Source organism: Ornithorhynchus anatinus, chromosome 16 (genome assembly GCF_004115215.2).
Source record: "Ornithorhynchus anatinus isolate Pmale09 chromosome 16, mOrnAna1.pri.v4, whole genome shotgun sequence".
NCBI classification, from domain to species: Eukaryota; Metazoa; Chordata; class Mammalia; order Monotremata; family Ornithorhynchidae; genus Ornithorhynchus; species Ornithorhynchus anatinus.
The window spans coordinates 43,285,924-43,305,793 of NC_041743.1; the positions used below are offsets into that span (position 1 = coordinate 43,285,924).

General features: G+C 52.6%; 1 protein-coding gene and 1 long non-coding RNA gene across 19 annotated transcripts in view; one reads left to right on the plus strand and one right to left on the minus strand.

The window, feature by feature from the left end:
* The first annotated feature begins 3,572 nt into the window (after positions 1 to 3,572).
* Positions 3,573 to 19,870, plus strand: part of SRRM1 (serine and arginine repetitive matrix 1) — a 30,644-nt gene continuing 14,346 nt past the window's right edge. For 8 of the 15 annotated variants that reach the window (XM_029080353.2, XM_029080354.2, XM_029080355.2 and 5 more), the window contains exons 1-9: positions 3,573 to 3,661; positions 8,858 to 8,947; positions 9,652 to 9,774; positions 12,025 to 12,195; positions 13,573 to 13,688; positions 15,065 to 15,268; positions 15,508 to 15,702; positions 16,091 to 16,210; positions 17,957 to 18,231. In XM_029080353.2, coding sequence (XP_028936186.1) covers positions 3,641 to 3,661; positions 8,858 to 8,947; positions 9,652 to 9,774; positions 12,025 to 12,195; positions 13,573 to 13,688; positions 15,065 to 15,268; positions 15,508 to 15,702; positions 16,091 to 16,210; positions 17,957 to 18,231 — 1,315 coding nt within the window. In that variant the 5' untranslated portion in view covers positions 3,573 to 3,640. The other 7 variants (XM_029080361.2, XM_029080363.2, XM_029080362.2 and 4 more) reach the window with 5 other exon arrangements.
* On the minus strand, positions 14,244 to 17,981 carry LOC107547858. Of its 4 annotated transcripts, XR_003765025.2 has the most exons (4): positions 17,647 to 17,981; positions 16,289 to 16,594; positions 15,748 to 15,924; positions 14,244 to 15,037 (listed from the first exon to the last, which is right to left on the minus strand). It is a non-coding gene; the product is annotated as an uncharacterized LOC107547858 (long non-coding RNA). The 4 variants fall into 4 exon arrangements; XR_005660935.1 differs by having other exon boundaries at positions 14,244 to 15,924; positions 17,504 to 17,978; XR_005660934.1 differs by having other exon boundaries at positions 14,244 to 15,924; positions 16,997 to 17,977.

Genomic DNA, 19,870 nt, shown 5'->3' on the forward strand with positions numbered 1-19,870 from the left:
TGATAATAATAATAATAATGATGGTATTTGTTAAGGGCTTACTATGTGCCGAGCACTGTTCTAAGTGCTGCGGGAGACACAAGGTAATCAGGTTGTCCCATGTGGGGCTCACAGTCCTCATCCCCATTTTACAAATGAGGGAACTGAGGCACAGAGAATAATAATAATAATATTGGTATTTGTTAAGCGCTTACTATGTGCAGAGCACTGTTCTAAGCGCTGGGGTATATAGGGTACTCAGGTTGTCTCACATTAGGCTCACAGCTTTAATCCCCATTTTACAGATGAGGGAACTGAGGCACAGACAAGTCAAGTGACTTGCCCCAAGTCACACAGCTGAGAGGTGGCGGAGGCGGGATTAGAACCCATGACCTCTGACTCCTAAACCCGGCCTCTTTCCACTGAGCCACGCTGCTTCTCTAGTCCAATGCTTTGCACACAGTAAGCGCTCAAGAAATATCCCGGCCAGACTACTGTGTCAGCCTTCTCTCTGACCTCCCTTCCTCCTCTCTCGCCCCGCTCCGGTCTATCCTTCACTCCGCCGCCCGGCTCATCTTCCCGCAGAAACGATCTGGGCCTGTCACTCCCTTTCTTAAACAACTCCAGTGGTTGCCTATCGACCTCCGCTCCAAACAAAAACTCTTCACTCTAGGCTTCGAGGCTCTCCGTCACCTTGCCCCTTCCTACCTCTCCTCCCTTCTCTCTTTCCACCGCCCACCCCGCACGCTCCGCCGCCCACCTCCTCGCCGTCCCTCGGTCTCGCCCGTCCCGCCGTCGACCCCCGGGCCGCGTCCTCCCGCGGTCCCGGAACGCCCTCCCTCCTCACCTCCGCCACACTGATTCTCTTCCCCTCTTCGAAACCCTACTTAAAACTCACCTCCTCCGAGAGGCCTTCCCAGACTGAGCTCCTCTTCTCCCTCTACTCCCTCTACCACCCCCGCTTCACCTCTCCGCAGCTTAACCCTCTTTTCCCCCCATTTCCCTCTGCTCCTCCTCCTCTTCCTTCCCATCCCCTCAGCACTGTACTCGTCCGCTCAACTGTATATATTTTCGTCACCCTATTTATTTTGTTAATGAATTGTACATCGCCTCGATTCTATTTAGTTGCCACTGGTTTTACGAGATGTTCTTCCCCTAGACTCTATTTATCGCCATCGTTCTCGTCCGTCCGTCTCCCCCGATTAGACCGTAAGCCCGTCAAACGGCCGGGACCGTCTCTATCTGTCGCCGACTTGTTCATTCCAAGCGCTTAGTACAGTGCTCTGCACAGAGTAAGTGCTCAATAAATACTATTGAATGAATGAATGAATGAAATACAATTGATTGATGAGCGAGGCACCTTACCAAGCGCAGGGGTGGTTCAATCAACCAGTGGCTTAATGAGCGCTTTTCTATGTGAAGTGCACTGTGCTAAGCGCTGGGGAGAGCGCCCAGGGTCACACAGGCGATGAGAAGCAGCATGGCTCAGTGGAAAGAGCCCAGGCTGGGAAGTCTGAGGCCGTGGGTGCGAATCCCAGCTCTGCCACTTAGCAGCTGTGTGACTTTGGGCAAATCACTTCACTTTTGTGGGCCTCAGTGACCTCATCTGGAAAATGGGGATGAAGAGTGGGAGCCCCACATGGGACAACCTGATTAGCTGGTATCTATCCCAGCGCTTAGAATAATAATGTTGGTATTTGTTAAGCGCTTCCTATGTGCAGAGCACTGTTCTAAGCGCTGGGGGAGATACAGCGTGGCTCAGTGGAAAGAGCACGGGCTTTGGAGTCAGAGGTCATGAGTTCGAATGCCAGCTCTGTCACTTAGCTGGGTGACTGTGGGCAAGTCACTTCACTTCTCTGGGCCTCAGTTCCCTCATCTGGAAAATGGGGATGAAGACTGTGAGCCCCAGTGCTCTGCACATAGTAAGCGCTTAACAGATACCAACATTATTATTCTTATTATAAATACAGGGTCATCAGGTTGTCCCACGTGAGGCTCCCAGTCTTCATCCCCATTTTCCAGATGAGGAAACTGAGGCCCAGAGAAGTGAAGTGACTTGCCCACAGTCACACAGCTGACAAGTGCCAAAGTGGGGATTCGAACTCATGACCTCTGACTCCCAAGCCCGTGCTCTTTCCACTGAGCCACGCTGCTTCTCGAACAGTGCTTGGCACAGAGGAAGAGCTTACCAAGTGCCATTACTGTTATTATTGTTATAATCCCGCTCCCTCTCTTCCCGTCAGACGCCATAACAAGTCCTCGTTACCTCAGGGTCGGAGCGTAGGGCGGGAGAAAGCGAGAGCTAGAGCCGACGCTCCCATTGGTCCTCCGCGCGCGTCTCTTCGCTCCCATTGGTTCCCCGCGCGCCTCTCTTCGCTCTCATTGGCTCCCCGCGCGCCTCTCTTCTCTCTCATTGGTTCCCGGTGCTCCGCCCGCCTCTCCTGACTGAAGCCCGCGAAGGAGGGCGAGGGCCGGGGGGGGGGAAAGATGGCGCGCCGCCGCTCCCATTGGCCCTCCGCGCGCCTCTCTTCGCTCCCATTGGTCCTCCACGCGCCTCTCTTCGCTCCCATTGGTTCTTCGTGCGCCGTTCCCCTTCATTCCCCGTGCTCCGCCCGCCTCTCCTGACGGAAGTCCGCGGAGAAGGGCGCAGGGGGAGAGAGGGAGAGAGAGAGAGAGACGGCGCTCCCATTGGTCCTCCGCGCGCTGCTCTTCGCTCCCATTGGTTCCCCTTGCGCCGCTCCCCGCTGCCATTGGTTCCCCGCGCGCCGCCGTCCTCTCCTGACTGAAGCCCTCGGAGGAGGGCACGGGGTCGGGGGGAGAGGGAGGGGGGAAGAGAGAGAGAGAGAGAGAGACGGCGCTCCCATTGGTCCTCCGCGCGTCTCTCTTCGCTCCCATTGGCTCCCCGCGCGCTTCTCTTCGCTCCCATTGGTTCCCCGCGCGCCGCCGGCCTCTCCTGACTGAAGCCCTCGGAGGAGGGCACGGGGGGCGGGGGGAGAGGGAGAGGGGGGGAGAGAGGGGGAGAGAGAGGGAGAGAGAGAGAGAGAAAGAGAGAGAGTGAGAGACGGCGCTCCCATTGGTCCTCCGCTCGTCTCTCTTCTCTCCCATTGGCTCCCCTTGCGTCGCTCCCCGCTGCCATTGGCTCCCCGCGCGCCGCCGGCCTCTCCTGACTGAAGCCCTCGGAAGAGGGCACGGGTAGGGGGGGAGAGAGAGAGAGAGAGAGAGAGACGGCGCTTCCATTGGTCCTCCGCGCGCTGCTCTTCGCTCCCATTGGTTCCCCTTGAGTCGCTCCCCGCTGCCATTGGCTCCCCGCGCGCCGCCGGCCTCTCCTGACTGAAGCCCTCGGAGGAGGGTGGGGGGGGAGAGGGAGAGAGAGAGAGAGACGCCGCTCCCATTGGTCCTCCGCGGGCCCCTCTCCGCTCCCATTGGCCCTCCGCGCACCTCTCTCGGCTCCCATTGGTTCCCCTTTCTCCTCCCTTCCCTCCCTCCCTCCCTCCGCCGGCGCTGCGTCCGTGTGTCGGGGCGTCGGGGCGGAGGGGCGGGGCCGGGGGGCCCGAGGCTGATTGGGGTGGGCGGGGGCGCGCGCGCGCGCGCCGCGGGGGCCCCGGCCTCCCCGGCGCGGTGCATTGTGGGGCGGGGAGCCAGCTCGGAGCGAGGCGGCAAGATGGACGCGGGCTTCTTCCGCGTAAGTCGTCCTCCCCGCCGGCCGCCCGGTCCTGCCCGGCCGGGGCGCGGCGGAGCGCGGGGCCGGGCCGGGCGCGGGGGACCTCCCCGCGCCTCCTTTCCCCTCACGGGAGGCGGCCCCGGCCCGTCCTGCGGGGCGGGAAGGGGGAAAGGGGGGGGGGGGGCCCTTCCCCGCCCCTCCCCCCCCCCCGGGAAAATGGCGGCCGCGAAGGAGGGCGGGGGGTCGAGGACGGCGGCCTCAAGTCCCCCTCCCCCCCCCCCCCGCGTCCGACCCCGGGGGCGGGAAGGGACACCAGAGGGAGGGCGTCTCCGGGCGCGCACTCTGCGCGAAGCGCTGGCCCCCATGACGAGCCGGCGGCGTCGGGGCCCGTCCCACGTGGGCCGCGCAATCCCCCATTTTCCCCCCGGGCCCCGGGGGAAGGGGCTTGCCCACGGTCGGCAGGGATATGGGTGGGGTTTGCTCAGCGCTGCGGTGTCCACGTGGGGCGACCGGATGCCCCTCCGTCTCCCCCAGCGCTTAGCACAGTGCTCTGCACGGAGTCAGCGCTTAACGGTTACCCCCGTTAATAATAATAATAATGCATTGGTTAAGCGCTGACTCTGTGGGAGGATGCAGTTATTTTTACTAGAGAAGCAGCGGGGGTCAGTGGAGAGAGGCCGGGCTGGGGAGGCAGGGGTCGTGAGTTCGAATCCCGGCTCGGCCCCTTGGCAGCTGGGGGACGGTGGGCGAGTCACTTCACTTCTCTGGGCCTCAGTGACCTCATCTGGAAAATGGGGGTGAAGACGAGGAGCCCCACGGGGGGGACCACCTGATTCCCCTGCGTCTCCCCCAGCGCTTGGAACAGTGCTCGGCACAGAGGAAGCGCTTAACAAATACCAACGTTATTATTATTATTATTACAAGGTGATCAGGCCGGTTTACCGACTTCATCCCCATTTTCCAGATGAGGGAACTGAGGTCCGGGGAAGGGACTTGCCCAGAGTCGCCCAGCTGAGACGTGGCGCGGCGGGGATTGGAACCCACGACCCACAGGGGACGCCCCTGCCCGGGCTCGCTGCTTCCCCGGCGAGATTAGAACCCAGGACCGGGCTCTGGCCACCAGGCCAATCCCGGAAAAGAAAAGGCGTCATGCTCCCCGACCCTCCCCTCCACGTGTCTCGGCGCGGGTGGGAGGGACAGATGAGAAGCCCTCGGCTTTTCATCATCATCATCATCATCATGACAGTGTTGGTTAAGCGCTTACTATGTGCTAAGCACTGTTCTAAGCGCTGCAGGGGGATATCAGGTCATCAGGATGTCCCACGTGGGGCACAACAGTTTTAATCCCCATTTTCCAGATGAGGTCACTGAGGCCCCGGAGAAGTGAAATGGCTTACCCAGCTGACAGGAGAGAAATGGAAAATGGGGATGGAAGTCGGTGAGCCCCACCTGGGACAACTTGATCACCTTGTATCCCCCCCCCCCCCAGCGTTTAGAACAGTGCTTGGCACCTATCAGTGCTTAACAAATACCGGCGCGGCTTAGTGGAAAGAGCCCGGGCTTGGGAGTCAGAGGTCGTGGGTTCTAATTCTGGCCCCCCGCCACCTGTCAGGTTTTTGCGGCATGTCTCTTTGCTTCTCCAGGCCTCAGTTCCTTCATCTGCAAAATGGGGATGAAGGTTGTGAGCCCCACGTGGGACAACCTGATGACCTTGTATCTATGCCAGCGCTTAATGCTCTGCACATTGTCTGTCTCCCGTCTAATGTCTAATGTGCAGTCTAATGTCTGCACATTAGACTGTGCGCCCGTCAAAGGGCAGGGACTGTCTCTATCTATTACCGATTTGTCCATTCCAAGCGCCTAGTACAGTGCTCTGCACATAGCGCTCAATAAATACTATTGAATGAATAAATAGTAAGCGCTTAACAAATACCAACATCATTATTATTACCCCAGCGCTTAGAACAGTGCTTGGCACATAGTAAGTGTCTAACAAATGCCAACATTATTATTAAGTGGCAGATCTGGGATTAGAACCCACGTCCTCTGACTCCCAAGCCCGGGCTCTTTCCTCTGAGCCACGGTGTTTCTCCTAATTCTCCTACTGCTTCTGTCTTCCCCCGGCGCTTAACCCAGTGCCTTGCCCATTGTACGCACCTACCAGATATCGCAGATATTAAATTAAAACAGGCCTTGGCACGTAGTAAGCGCTTAACAGATACCATCATCATCATCATTAGTTAAGCCCTGCCCTGCAGGCCGGGGTGGAAGGGAAAGACCTGGGGCAGAGGAGCCTTTAAGGGCAGATAAATGATCGTCATAGTTGTGGTGTTTGTTAAGCGCTTACTATGTCCCAGGCTCTGTATTATTATTGGTATTATAATGGTATTTGTTAAGCGCTTACCTTGTGCCGAACACTGTTTTAAGACGCCGAGGTAGTTACAAGGTACTCAGGTTGTCCCACGTGGGGCTCACGGTCTTAGTCCCCGTTTCGCAGATTCGTTCAATTGTATTTATTGAGCGCTTACTATGTGCAGAGCACTGTACTAAGCGCTTGGAATGGACAGTTGAGGTAACGGAGGCACGGAGACGTGAAGTGACTCGCCCCAGGTCACACAGCAGACGAGCGGCGGAGCCGGGATTAGAATCCACATCCTCCGGCTCCCAAGCCCGTGTCCTTTCCACTAAGCCACGCTGTGCTAAGCGCTGGGGTAGATCCAAGCTGATCGGGGCGGACACCGTCCGCATCCCACATGGGGCTCCCAGTCTTGGTCCCCATTTTGCAGACGAGGGGACCGAGGCCCAGAGAAATGAAGTGACTTGCCCAAAGTCACAAAGCGGGCAGGTGGCGGAGTCGGGATTAGAACCCAGGTCCTTCTGACTCCCAGGCCCGGGCTCCGTCCTTTAGGCCACGCTGCTTCTCTGTGATGCCCGAGTGGGTGCAAGTAAGCCAGGCTGCCTCGATTGCACCGGGCTCCGACGGTGACCAGAAGGAGCCACGATTTGACCTGTGGCCTGGAGGGGCCCACGTTTAATTAGGCTTGCTTCGGGTGTGGATGTGTGTGTCCGTCTGTCCTCCCCCCCCCCCCCATTCTCTAACCGTGTGGGAAATCAGCATCCCGACTGTTTTGGAAGTGCTTGTTTCTGTTTTATAGGTTTCGTTGAGCACTTACCATGTGCCCAAGCACTGTACTAAGCATCTGGACTGGTTTGGCAGTGTTTGTTTTGGTTTTATGGGCTTTGTTAAGCGCTTACTCTGTGCCCAGGCACTCTACTAATGCCAGGGTAGGTCCAAGGTAATCCGGCTGGACACGGTCCATGTCCCACGTGAGGCTCACAGTCTTCATCCCCATTTTACGGATGAGTTAACCAAGGCCCAGAGAAGGGAAGTGTCTTGCCCGAGGTCACAAAGCAGACAAGTGGCGGAGCAGGGATTAGCACCCAGGTCCTGCTCTAGCCATCAGGTCACACGGCCTGTCAAGCGGCACGTGAAATGAGCAGGGTGCAGACTGGCACATTGTTCCACTGGTAAATCTGTTCGAATTTTGCTAACTTATCGTAGTAAGTGTCCCGCTTTGAAGATTCATTCATCCCACCCCAAAGAAAACCACATGCTGCAGATGGGACACACGAAAAATCAGCGGCACTTCTTTGCTTTCCCCACCCTCAAGTAGGTAGTTTGCAAGCCGAGCCAGATCTGAGCACGGTTTTCAACAGTTCACTTGACCGCCGGAGGCCCCAAATACTTCCCAGTCCGGTTATGGGGTTCTCAAAGCGGACGTGCGTGTTCCCGACACTCCGCAGAGTGAGATGGGATTGGGAATTTGATTGCCACACCAGCTCTCGGAGAGTTGGGATTTTCTTCCGCAACCTGATGAATCTAAGTAGCAGCTTTATTTTTTCCCGCAAGATGGTTTTACTCCAGGTGTGGATGAAACATATTACAGTGAATTTCTAACCAAGGACACACCCCCGCGATGAAAAGTGGAAGTTGGAACGCACATCTGTTGGCATCCTACCCTGCCAGGGTATCAGAACATGCCGGACTTCAGATAATGCTCACATTTAGCAATTCGCTCTGTGGTGTTTACCTCGTCATTTGGGTTCAAGGAGAAGAATCCCTTTTGATTTAGAGTGCTAATGTCCCTTTGGTGGTTTTTCCCAACGAGGGGCAAAGTAATTCTAGCCCCTTCTGCACATGTGGGTCATTGAGATAATGGTGTATCAACCTGGAAGAATCAAATGAGTGATCGCAACACATTCCTCATTTGTAAAACATGGACTTGCTCTGAGCCAGTGTGATCTTCAAGAGCTTCTAGGTCAGTTAGATGTTTTTTCTCTCTCGAAGGAAGTTTAGTCCCTGAGTGTATATCCAAGAACGAGGCACCTGTAAGGTACCCGTTTCCTGCTGTCTCCTCCACAGTCAGATTTTGCTACATGTTGCTAACCAGTCTCTTAGTACTGCTTCTGCATCTTCTATTAAAAAAAAAAAAAAGAAAGAAAGAAAGAAAAAGATAGTAGTTTCTTCGTATTCCTGTGTTTCGCTTGATAGGACCCCGATTCAGTTCCGTAAAAATAGAAGTAGAACCAGCAGTCGTCAATGCAAGCCTAGTCAGAGCGGGAGAGTGCAGATTATACTTTCTCGTTCTCGGCACAACAGATGATCCGGATCGAATAGAAATGTCACCATAAAGGAATGGTGTGACTTTCTGCCGGGAACGAGGCCCTTGAAATCTGATTAATTTTTAGCGCCTCGTTTTTCCGCAGCCTCTGGTTGTAATTGGGAGTGTTAATTCCGGGCCTCCCGTTTTTGCCCTCCAGTCCAGCAAATCTGTCAAGAGCGGTTGGCAAGATGAGCTGCGTCTTATCTTGCCCCGCTGCCTCAGTCGGCGAAAGCAGTAAACCGAACTGGCCCTGGCATTATTGGGTTTCATTTCATTTGAACTCTCCATGGGAGTCCCCAAGGCTCAAGGCAAAATGGGTGGCCTAAGGGGGTCCCGGGGGTGCCGTCCGACCAAGGGGACGCCCCTTCTCCAGATGTGAAAATCGATTCCCAGGGACGCTTCTGCCGACACTCCATTGTGGTGTCCTCACCCAAGCGCTTAGTACAGTGCCCTGCACACAGTGAGCGCTCAATATACGCCGTAGATTGATCGCGACCCCAATTAAAGTATTTCTTTCTGACCCTCCCCTCTCCCTCCCTCCATTTTCCAATAGGGGACGAGTGCAGAACAGGACAATCGTTTCAGCAACAAACAGAAGAAGCTTTTGAAGCAGCTGAAATTTGCAGAATGTCTCGAAAAAAAGGTACCGCCTCCCACCGTACGGGGTCTCGGTACAAATACGCCGTGGGGTTATTCTGCGAGCCGTCCATCACAGTATAATGGGCATCAAGGAGGGTCTTCATCCCCAGTATCTCCTGGCATGGAAATTGAAATCCCCTTTCCAATTCGTCCCTCCCATTCTCCCCCCGACCCAAAGAGCCTCACTCCTTCTCTTGTGCTGTCGAGTCGTAGCGACTCCATGGACGCATCTCTCCCAGGACGCCCCACTGTCCATCTGCAGCCATTCTGGTAGCGTATCCTTAGAGTTTTCTTGGTAAAGACACGGAAGCGGTTTACCGTTGCCTTCTTCCGCACAATAAACTCGAGTTTCTGCCCTCGACTCTCTCCCGTCCCGCTGCCGCCCAGCACAGGAGTGTCTTGAAAGCCCTTCAGAGCCAAATCCAAACTGTTCAGTAAGTAGTAGTAACGGTTTTTAATAGCAGTGTAGCTCTGGGGTCAGAGCCCTGTACTAAGCGCCGGGAGAGACTACACAGCTGAGAATTAGATCCCTCGGCGCGGGCGATTTGCCCTCTGAAAGCCGGGGTAAGACCCCCCCCCCCTTTTATAGGGGCGTATCACAGTCCATTTGATAGCGGAGTGCGTTAGACCAGGGTTGGACGAGAAAACAAGAGGGAGAATCCCACCGGATGGGGATGTTTAAGTTGTCGCTCTTCCTTCTTCCAACAGGTAGACATGAGCAAAGTAAACCTGGAAGTGATAAAGCCTTGGATAACAAAACGAGTAACAGAAATCCTTGGGTTCGAAGATGATGTAGTAATTGAATTTATATTCAACCAGCTGGAAGTAAAGGTAATGACTTTGAAGTGGATATTGTTTCTGAATGTGTAATGATATGTTATGAAATCTGTGGGAACTGTGAATTTCTCAGTGGAATACAGATGATACGATTAGGGCTTTATTGCAATGTATGTTGTGAAAAGAAATTCACTTTGTAATTTAAGGCTGGAAGTTTAGTGAAGGTGCATAGTTTTGAAAGCGTACGCAGGTGAAAAAAAAAAAAATCAAACTTACTGTTTGTAATTTTGCTGTTACATGTTAAGGTACTTTGACAGCAATTTTCTAATGATGATGTGATTTATGATTTAAAAGGCCTGAACCAAAATGGAAGTTATTCCTTGCGTCTGAAGTATAGCACCATCACCTTATTAGGTCACAGCAGAGTGAGTGTCCCATTGTCGCTCTGACCCAACTCCCTTGATGATGCAGTGTGTGTTTGGAGGTGAGTTGTGTAAAGTGGCCGAACAACAACAAAAGCACAAACAGGAGAACGAGAGAGCAATGGGGCGAAGCTTCACACTGCTCTTTGAAATTACCGTAACGTGGACGGAGCTTTGTGTGAAGCGCGAGGGGCGGTAGGAGTCGGTTAGCAGCTCGTTCTCTAACTGCGAATACCAAGGGCCCAGTTAGCTCTTAGAAGAGGCGACAGCCTAAATCTCGGCTTGGGTTTTGATTGACCACTTCAGTTAAATTAAGCTTCCGACTGAATTTAATTGGCAGCCTTGTTAAGACTCAGATGAGATAGCTTTTTCTATGAGGTCTGAGATGGTGATAAACTGACTTTTTTGAAAAAAAAAATTAATTTTATTTTTTTATTTTTATTAAGATAGTGTGCCACTGCAACCCAAGGGACTGTAAGATGTACCATTTGAATTATTGGCAGACATGCTATGTGAAATGTATTTTACGTTAATCCTTTTTTCAAAGAGTTCACCCCTTTGAACGAACAGTTGACATTTCAACTGATAAGGTATTGCCGTTTTTATAATGATTCACTAGCTGCATTTTTGATTTAACTTATAAAGAATACTTAATTTAAATATCTATTTTTATACAAATATACACACGTCTTTGGAGGCTTTTACGCCCTTTACTCGAAAGAAACCAAAACCAGGGAAGTCAGTTTAAGCGCTAAGTTAAAGCTTAAATTTCCTTTGAACAAATGTTTTACTGACTTGTATGTTAGTGCCCTAGAGCCTATAGTGGTATAATTCCCCTTATCCTGAGCATGACATTAGAGTTTAGAACTTTTTTTTTTTAAAAAAAAAAAGAAACGATCTTTTCTTTTTTTGTGGTTGTGTACTCATTATTGCTTGTTCGTCTTTTGCAATTTAGATAAATGATATAACATTAAACTCAAGGTGGTTGAGTTGCAGTAGGGAGTCGGAAGCAAGCCAAGGGACCATCTTTCTCTACAGGGGACTTGGCGATTCCAAACCCCCCCCAAGGTTCCAAGAAGAAACTGAAGACACCTGGAATCTGTACTTGCTTTGTGCTGTTGAGCTGTGCTTGTTCTATGGGGCCTTGTTGCTTGACCAACAACCGTAGCCTTTCGACTCTTTCCCCTCCCCTTTCCTCCCCCTTCCCCCCTCTTATTTTTTGAGACCCTCTAGACCTCTTAGCCCTTTGTGGACAGTACAGAATCGGACTGAGACAGTTTGGTAACAAGAGGGGCTTTTCGTTTTGGTTTCGTTCTTTTGTTTTGTTTTGTATTTTGGTGGCTGTACAGTAGTCAGGGCAGGCCTTCCGGCTAGCGTCTTGGAGAGAGTAAGAAAATGCATGCCTCAATTCCTGTGAGCCTTCATAGCAGGCCATAAGGGACGTTAGAGAACACCACCTATCGGGTTATGCTCACGTGCCATTTCGGTACACTTTGCAGATCCACGCAGTAAGGGAAATTGTCCAAGGCAGCATTTTCCTCTATCTGTGAGAGAATTTGTAAGTGATGATTGAATTCCAAGTCATTTACCAGCTACACAGTGCTCCCCCCCCCCAAAAAAAAATTTACATCATCCACAAAGGATTAAGAGGCTGCTCTGAATTTTTGGTAAAAGCGAGAGAGGGATTGAGAGAGAGGGAGAAATTGGTCTTCCTAGCTAGTGCTATTTGGCTGAGAAATCATTATGGAAATTAAAAAAAAAATTAGCATTCAGTTGTATATGAAATCTTAGCCCCACTGGTAGACTTGTTTTAAAGTAATTTATAGCGTGTCGGGTTTTTTTCAAAGTAACCTGTAGATCTTCCTGTCATGTCTCTCCGCAGAATCCGGATTCCAAAATGATGCAGATCAACCTGACTGGGTTCTTGAATGGGAAAAATGCTAGAGAATTTATGGGAGAGCTGTGGCCCCTTCTGTTGAGTGCCCAAGAAAACATCGCCGGGATCCCCTCTGCTTTCTTGGAACTGAAGAAAGAGGAAATAAAGCAAAGACAGGTGACGGACGACTCGGGGGCGGAGGAGGGGAGACGGCCAAAGTGCCGGAAGGGACGCGGACGGGTCAGAGACGTAATCGGAAGGGACCCTGCTCCTCACCCAGTAAAGTGCTCGGGAAATATAGGTAATCGGCAGGTCCCTTCCGTTGGCACCGATGAGAGTCGACAGTTGGTCCAGGTTCTCCCCTTCCTCGGGCGATCAATCAGTTGGCTGTATTTGAGCGCTTTCTGAGTACAGGATGCTCTACTAAGCGCTTAAGTCCTTAGTAGAGGTACCCAGTTGGTCTGTAGATGTTCTAGTAAATTATTTTACTGAACAGATGGAAAAAAGTATTAAAAGGTTCCCCGTCTGTCTGGGGAGCGGGGGGAGTGCAAGGAGAGAGCCCAGTGGGAAAGGCTTGGCTGTGCGCAGGATTCTGTGTTGCTTGGAATTGAGGTCAGTCGGTCAAGGGTGCTTGAGAGGGTATCTTAAAGTTGTAGACCTGAACCTTCACCTTCTTCTCCCACTAGTTTGCAATCTAATGGGGGAGAAAGGCACTAAAATAGATTACACGAAGGAAGAAAAGGGGAATCCAGACATGAATAAGTGCTTAAATAATCGGCCAGGTAATATATGTACGTTGGAAACACATGGATAATTTTAGGGATTGCATTTGGTCTTAAGAATATGCAGAGTCTATTAGGGACTTGCCTTAGTCTGAGTGGTTGAAATTAAGAAGGGTCTGAGATCTGCGTCTTCTTGCTTAGAACCTTTTTCTGACCATCATCTTTTCCTTTTTTTTTTTTTTAATGGAATTTAAGTGCTCACTATGTGCCAGGCAGTGTACTAAGTGTAGATAAAAGCTAATCAGGTTGGACAAGGCCCCCGTCCCACATGGGGCTCCCAGTCTTAATCCCCATTTACAGATGAGGTAACCGAGGCACAGCAAAGTGAAGTGATTTGCCCAAGGTCACCCGATGGACAAGTGGCAGAGCTCGGATTAGAACCCAGGCCTCCAGACTCCCAGTCCCGTCCTCTATCCACTAGGCCACGTTGCCTCTCAGCACCTTTGTCCACTTCATTCGGAGGGCAGTTCTACTTGTCATAATCCAGGTTCTGTTTTGGGTTTTTGTAAAATAAAATAAAATAAGATGAAGAAATGGGCTCATGAGAAACATGATACAAAGTCAGAATAAGAAAGCTGAATGTCATTAAATGTGGTCAGCCATCAGGTGGCTTCGCTGACCCCAGGCTAGACTCGAGGGAAAGGGAGTTTTTCAGGGCGAAAATAACTGCTCTCCTGCTAGAGAGGACTTCTCTACATAAACTTTACTGATTCAGACATCCACCCATGCGGAAACCATAAATTGAATGCACATAACCTAGTCCTACTTGCAGATTGAGCAGGAGAAATTGGCATCGATGAAGAAACAAGATGAAGACAAGGACAAGAGAGAAAAAGAAGAAAAAGAGAGCAGCAGAGAAAAGAGGGAGCGGTCGAGGAGTCCAAGAAGGTATGGCCATCACCCCAGAGGTGTCTTAGTGTCCCCCACCCCCCACTACGTTGGGGAGTCGTTCTTTTACCTGGTCTCACTCTTCGGCCGGAGATTTTAGGAAAACGAATTTGGCAGGTGCCCTCCCTGCAAATCGTGATCATTTATTGTCCGGTTTTCTGTTTGTTTTTTTAAATCCCATTATTATTGTCCCTTTTTTTTAATCCCATTTTCTTTCAGACAGTGGTATTTATTGAGCGCCTACTGTGGGCAGAGCACTATACCAAGCACCAGGGAGAGTACAGTACAAGAGTTGGTGGACACGTTCCCTGACCATAACGAGCTTGCCGATTGCTCTGATCCTCGCATACGGCTTTATTACGTTTGATTTCCTCATCTACTCCTGTGACAACGCTCCTCTTACATCTTTCATGCTTTTGCACCCCAGCTTCCTCACCGTCATCTTCCCCCTTTTGAAAGCCACCCTCATTCATCCAGTTACCACGTTCCCATCCTTCCCTTCCCGTGTCAAATTGGCCCGACTTACTTGGACTCCACTAGAAAATTTCAGGCCAGTTTGGATTTAGTCCGCATTTTATTCTTTGGCAGGCCTTTTGAGATTTCCAAGGGCTCCCTTTTTCCTCAGGTGTTTTCTTTTCCAGCTGCCCCTTGCAAAACCAAGAGAAGGTGGTGCTAATTCATTAAATCTTTAATCCTTTCCATTTAAGCGTTTACCACTGAAGCCTGCTTAGAGGTGAAAGAAAGCTTTACTCTGAGCGGTGTAGTGTGGTGCTCTCCTTAGTCGTTTGAAAGCCTGAGGCCGAGTAGCCTACCCACATCGAAAAGGAGAGCGTTCTGAGTGAAGGACCAGTTCAGTGATCCTTGCTTAATTTCCAGGAGGGACATTGGTCAGTCTTGGTCAGTAGTGTTCCTCTGGGTTAATCTAAAGGACCATAGGGAGAGGAGTGCTCTCTGATTGTCATGGTTTTGTGACTAGACCTAGTGGCAAGCCAAATACCTGGGGTCCTCTTTGAGGCGGGGAATGAAATGGGGGGTCACCCTGACCCCAGGTTGTGTCCCCTGGCCTTCAGGCTCATTTGAGCCTGTCCCCTTCCTCCCCCTTGAGAGAGGACAGTGCCAAGATCCAGCCTGCAGGTCAGTTTCCACCGGTGCCTTTCCCATAACGAACCGTCTCAGTTCATCGTTCTGTTTTCTGACCCCTCTGGCGCTCTCGCTCCCCACAGCCCATCAGCGGTGAGAATGCACCTCGAATGCCTAGTGAGTTTCCAGGAGGGGCTTTCTCCAGAGCAGGCCGCAAACGCAGACTTTTCCCTTCCACCAAAGCCTTGTCCCCTGCGTCGGCCCGAGACCTGAAATAGAAACTGCTTTTGTCCTAGACGCAAATCGAGATCTCCTTCCCCTAGAAGACGGTCCTCCCCAGTAAGGCGAGAGAGAAAGCGCAGTCACTCTCGATCTCCCCGTCACAGAACCAAGAGCCGGAGCGCTTCCCCCGCCCCGGAAAAGAAAGAGGCCACTCCAGAGCTCCCAGAACCCTCTCTGAAAGCCAAGGAACCGTCTATTCAAGAGGCCACGTCCACTAGGCAAGTATAGACACCTCGATCCGGGAGGCGGGCTAGCTTCGGCCCCAAGCGGCCGGCGGTCCCCGAGACCAAAACGTAACCGAGCCGTCTCGTACTGGCCGGGTGTGATTGAGAACTACCCCCATTTTGGAGCCAGCGAGTGCCGAGAGCTCGGCAGCTGGGGGAGGAGAGCTCAGCGGGGCCCGCCCGCCATACGAAAAGAGAGAGCGCTGAGAAGTCCCAACTTTGGGTTTTAACAGTGACATCCTCAAAGCCCCCAAACCCGAACCCGTCCCAGAACCGAAGGAACCTTCTCCCGAGAAGAATTCAAAGAAAGAGAAAGAAAAGGAGAAAACCCGCCCCCGGTCCCGATCCCGATCCAAATCGAGGTCACGGACTCGTTCCCGGTCCCCCTCCCATACCCGGCCCAGGCGGCGGCACCGATCACGATCCAGGTGAGTAGTTCCCCCTCACACACACACCCCCCCGCCACCATTAACTGTTCTTATGGGAGCACGGGGGGTCCTGCAGGTTGCCGGAACCGGCCCTCGGCACTCCAGGCTTGCCTCATCCTTGACCAGGGCAGTGGATTCACGGTTCAAAGGAACTGAGCTTTCCCATGTTCTCTGGGAATTACGGGCTCCTGCCTGGGCACCGAAGCCTGCTTCCTAGGGACACTGTCAAAAGAGCAGAAAGGTTGTGTGTAAAAAAATTCCGAAGTGGGAGAGAGGGTTGGGGTGTGGGTGCATTGTTTGTTAAGGAAGAATCGCTTCCCCCGCACCTCACCGCCACCGTAGAGAAACCCCATTCTCCCGGCTCAGTGGATTTCTTGGTTGGTGCCAGGTCCTATTCCCCCAGAAGGCGGCCGAGTCCTAGAAGGCGGCCCTCTCCTCGAAGAAGAACCCCTCCGAGACGCCCGCCTCCCCCACCGAGGCATAGAAGAAGCAGATCTCCAGTGAGGCGGTGAGATTTTTCGGCTCGCGGACGCGGAGGGTGGGGCTCGTTTGGAGGAGCCGGGACGGTTGCTTTCGCCATGCCCACCTCTCATTCCGACATTTACTCCAGAGGCCCGGAAATCGTCATGGTCATCGATGGGGGTAGGGCTTGGGGAGGCCCATTCTTCCATACTCCCGAGTCCTCCCCGTGTGGTTTTGCTCGGCTCTGTGAAAACCGCCCTCGCCATTTTTCTAGGTTTTGTCAGTCCAGGAGAACTTTTTGCCACCCCCGTCCTGCGCTTCTCCTGACTGGCTGGTCTTGCGAGCCCTGGAGTTGTTCATGGAGAGTTAGAATACTGCTGTCGTAAGCAGCTGGGCATAACGGTCCATAACTGCCCATATCCCAGTTGTCCTTGAAAACGATAAAAGGAGGTCACAGAAAGATAAAGCATTTTGGGGCTTGACATTGTAGCTTAGCAAGTGGCTGAAAAGCCATTATCGGTCACTTTTTTTTTCTCTCTTTTTTTTTTTTTTTTTTTGGTCTTTTGGCTTTTTGCATGCCTGGGAGAGCAGATAAGAAGGTAGCTTAAAGATTCCAAACTCCCCCCAAGTTTCCTTTCATTCAAAGCCTGAGATTTTTCTAGCAAAATTTTTCTAGTGGGATTAAAGCAGGAGAACAAAAGTGGCCCTCGGTGCCACACCAAAGAGTGGCTTCTTGGGGTTTTCCCAACCCCCGTGCCATAGGGTCACGTTGGAAGCTGGGTCTTGGGGTTGCCTTTGGGAGAGAGGGACAGGGCGAGGACCCTTTCGTTACCTCGGGACTCGGTTTGGCCTTTCCTTCCGAGTCAGCGCCTGGCACGTGGTAAGCGCTTAACAAATACCACAATTATTGAGTCAGAATCGGCAGCGCGTCACCCGAAAACAGGCAGCGCTGGATCAGAGCCTTCCCCCTCTCCCTTTCAGCGAAGGCCTCCGGAGAGGTGGCTGCTCTGTTGGAGTTGGGTAAGGTAAGGCAGAGCACTCCTGAGCTGCGTAACATTCCCCTTTCGGTGGTACCGGTACGCACTCAAGGTGGGGATTCTTTTTTTCAGGTCCCCAGATATTCTGCAGCCAAAGGTGCATTCTGCAGGTACATAAAAATGCAACAGAAATTGCCACCGATCTTTGCCGCAGAATTTTGGAGACCTCACCCTCTGCCTACTTAGCACGAGACCGTTCAGAGGGAGTTTTTCTCTCCGGCTAGCCCCGCTGTAATCAAATCTGTTAACTATCCAAAAGGAGAAATAGCTCATCTTAAAAGGAAAGGAGGGGGAAAAAGTACCTTCCCACACGAAAGACTTTAAAAGTCGGTTTTCCTCAGCAGCAGCATATAGTGAACACCTCCCTCGTGAGGAGGGAGCACTGTACTAGGCGCTCGGGAACACAGTGCTCGAAGGGTTGCGGTCTGATGGGGGGCACGCTTACCCACAAGCCCCAGGGACACCCCGGTGCACCGGAAGGAAGGAGCTCACGGCTCTCGGGCCAGAAAAATCGGCCAGAGCGATTTCTTTTCCAGCGTTTTCCTCCGACGTAGCTCTTCCCTCTGCTCCCGTATTCCAACCTTTAGCCTCCTCTGGCATTTCTGAATCGCTAGGGTGTTCGGTTCCCTAAATTCGCAAGTGGAACGAGGGGACGGAAGTCCCTAGTAACGTACGCCGACCTCGCGTGTGTTCGACGTTCTCTCCGGCCCCCCCGGTCGGCTCAGTGGGTGAGCGGGCGGCCCTTTCTCCCACAGGAGAAGGCGGTCGTCGGCCTCCCTGTCGGGGAGCAGCTCGTCGTCGTCTTCCTCCCGGTCCCGGTCCCCTCCCAAGAAGCCGCCCAAAAGGCCATCCAGCCCCCCCCGCAAAGCTCGCCGGCTGACTCCTTCGGCGAGCCCCCCGAGGCGGAGGCGCCAGCCGTCACCCCCCGCCAGCCCGCCGCCCAAAGCCCGCCGCTCGCCGACACCCCAGCAGTCTAACCGAACGAGGAAAAGCCGGGGCTCCGCCTCTCCGGGGAGAACCTCAGGAAAAGGTAAAGTCAAGCACCCTGCCCTCCCCCCCCCCCATACACGCTTCCTGCCAGTGCTCATGGAACCCGGGTGACCGTTAATCTTGGGGCCCAGGAAACTGCCCTTCTGTCACCTCGTGAGTCACTTCTTTTCAGGATCCTTCCCGAACCCGTCCTAGCTGATTTTTTTTTTCCTTTTCTTTTTCAAATGGTATTTGTTACGTGCTTATTCATCTGCCAGGCACTGTACGAAGCACTGGGTTAGAGACGAGGCCATCAGGTTGGACGTAGCGTGGCTCAGTGGAAAGAGCACGGGCTTTGGAATCAGAGGTCATGGGTTCGAATTCAGGCTCTGCCACTTGTCAGCCGTGTGACTGTGGGCAAGTCACTTCACTTCTCTGTGCCTCAGTTACCTCATCTGTAAAAATGGGGATTAAGACTGTGAGCCCCACGTGGGACAACCTGTGTCCACCCCAGCGCTTAGAACAGTGCTCTGCACATAGTACGCGCTTAACAAATACCAACATTATTATTATAGTCCCTGTCCCACGTGGGGCTCACAGTCTTATTCCGCATTTGGCAGGTGAGGCAGCCGAGGCACAGTGAAACGAAGCGACTTGCCTAAGGTCACAGAGCAGACAAGCGGCGAGATGGGATTAGGACCCAGGTCCTTCTGACTCCCAAGTCCGTGCTCTATCCACTGGGCCACACTGGTTCTTCTGTCGGAAACATTCCCCCCCGCTGCTGGTAGAGCCCCAGGACTGACCGGGGTGCAGCTGGGGAGATGGAACGGATCCTGGTCAGTCAGGTAGTTGGCCCTCTCTCCTGGCCTCGACCTCACATCCACTCCCTTTGACCTGCTCAGGGAACTGACATTCCCTGACTCTTCAGGGGCACCAACACGGAGGGCCGTTTTTAATAGTTTCTTCCCTTGCCAGTGGCAACTCTGGACAGTGCAATTCCATAGGCTCAAGGGGAGCGGGCTAGGGGGAAACAAAATTTCATCAGTCAAATCATTTTGGTGAACATAACAGCCTTGCGATTCAGAGGGTACCCGGACACTCGGAGACCCATCGCCCTGAATCAGTGAGGAACCTTATAACAAAGGTCAGAAAGTCTGGAAAAAGAGGGATTTTCTAGTGAAGAGACCCTCAGAAGGATGAGCTGAAAGCCTGAGCTTGCTAGCCGTTCCTGACGTTCACATAATGGAAAGAGGAATCCTATCTGAAGGCTAGGTAGAGAGAAACAGGGTTGATTTCCATACAGAAGGTCTTGTTTATATTCGAAGGTCAATGGCTTCAAAGTTCAATGCTAGGAAGCCGCTCTTCTCTGAGATCGATTAGCAGGAGATCAACCTTGCCTGAGCTAGTAAAGGAGAAACCAGTCAGAGCGGAGATTCAGGAGGAAGAGTTGGGGAGAGGTTTAAAGGGGGTTTTGGGAGAAGCCACAAGGGCTTTTTCTACATTTGAAGAGAGATCTCGGGTAGAAGGGCGGATCCTCTCCGACGTTGGATGTGGGAAGTGCAGAGGCCACCCCGGGATTGGAAGGAAAAGGGCAGAGGGTAGACTCGGGGAGTGGCTAGCCCAAGTGAACCATCCCAGGGAAACGCTTCTAGGCCCCTAAGGAGCCCCAGGGTGAAAGGGGGGAGATTAGGTGTGGTTTT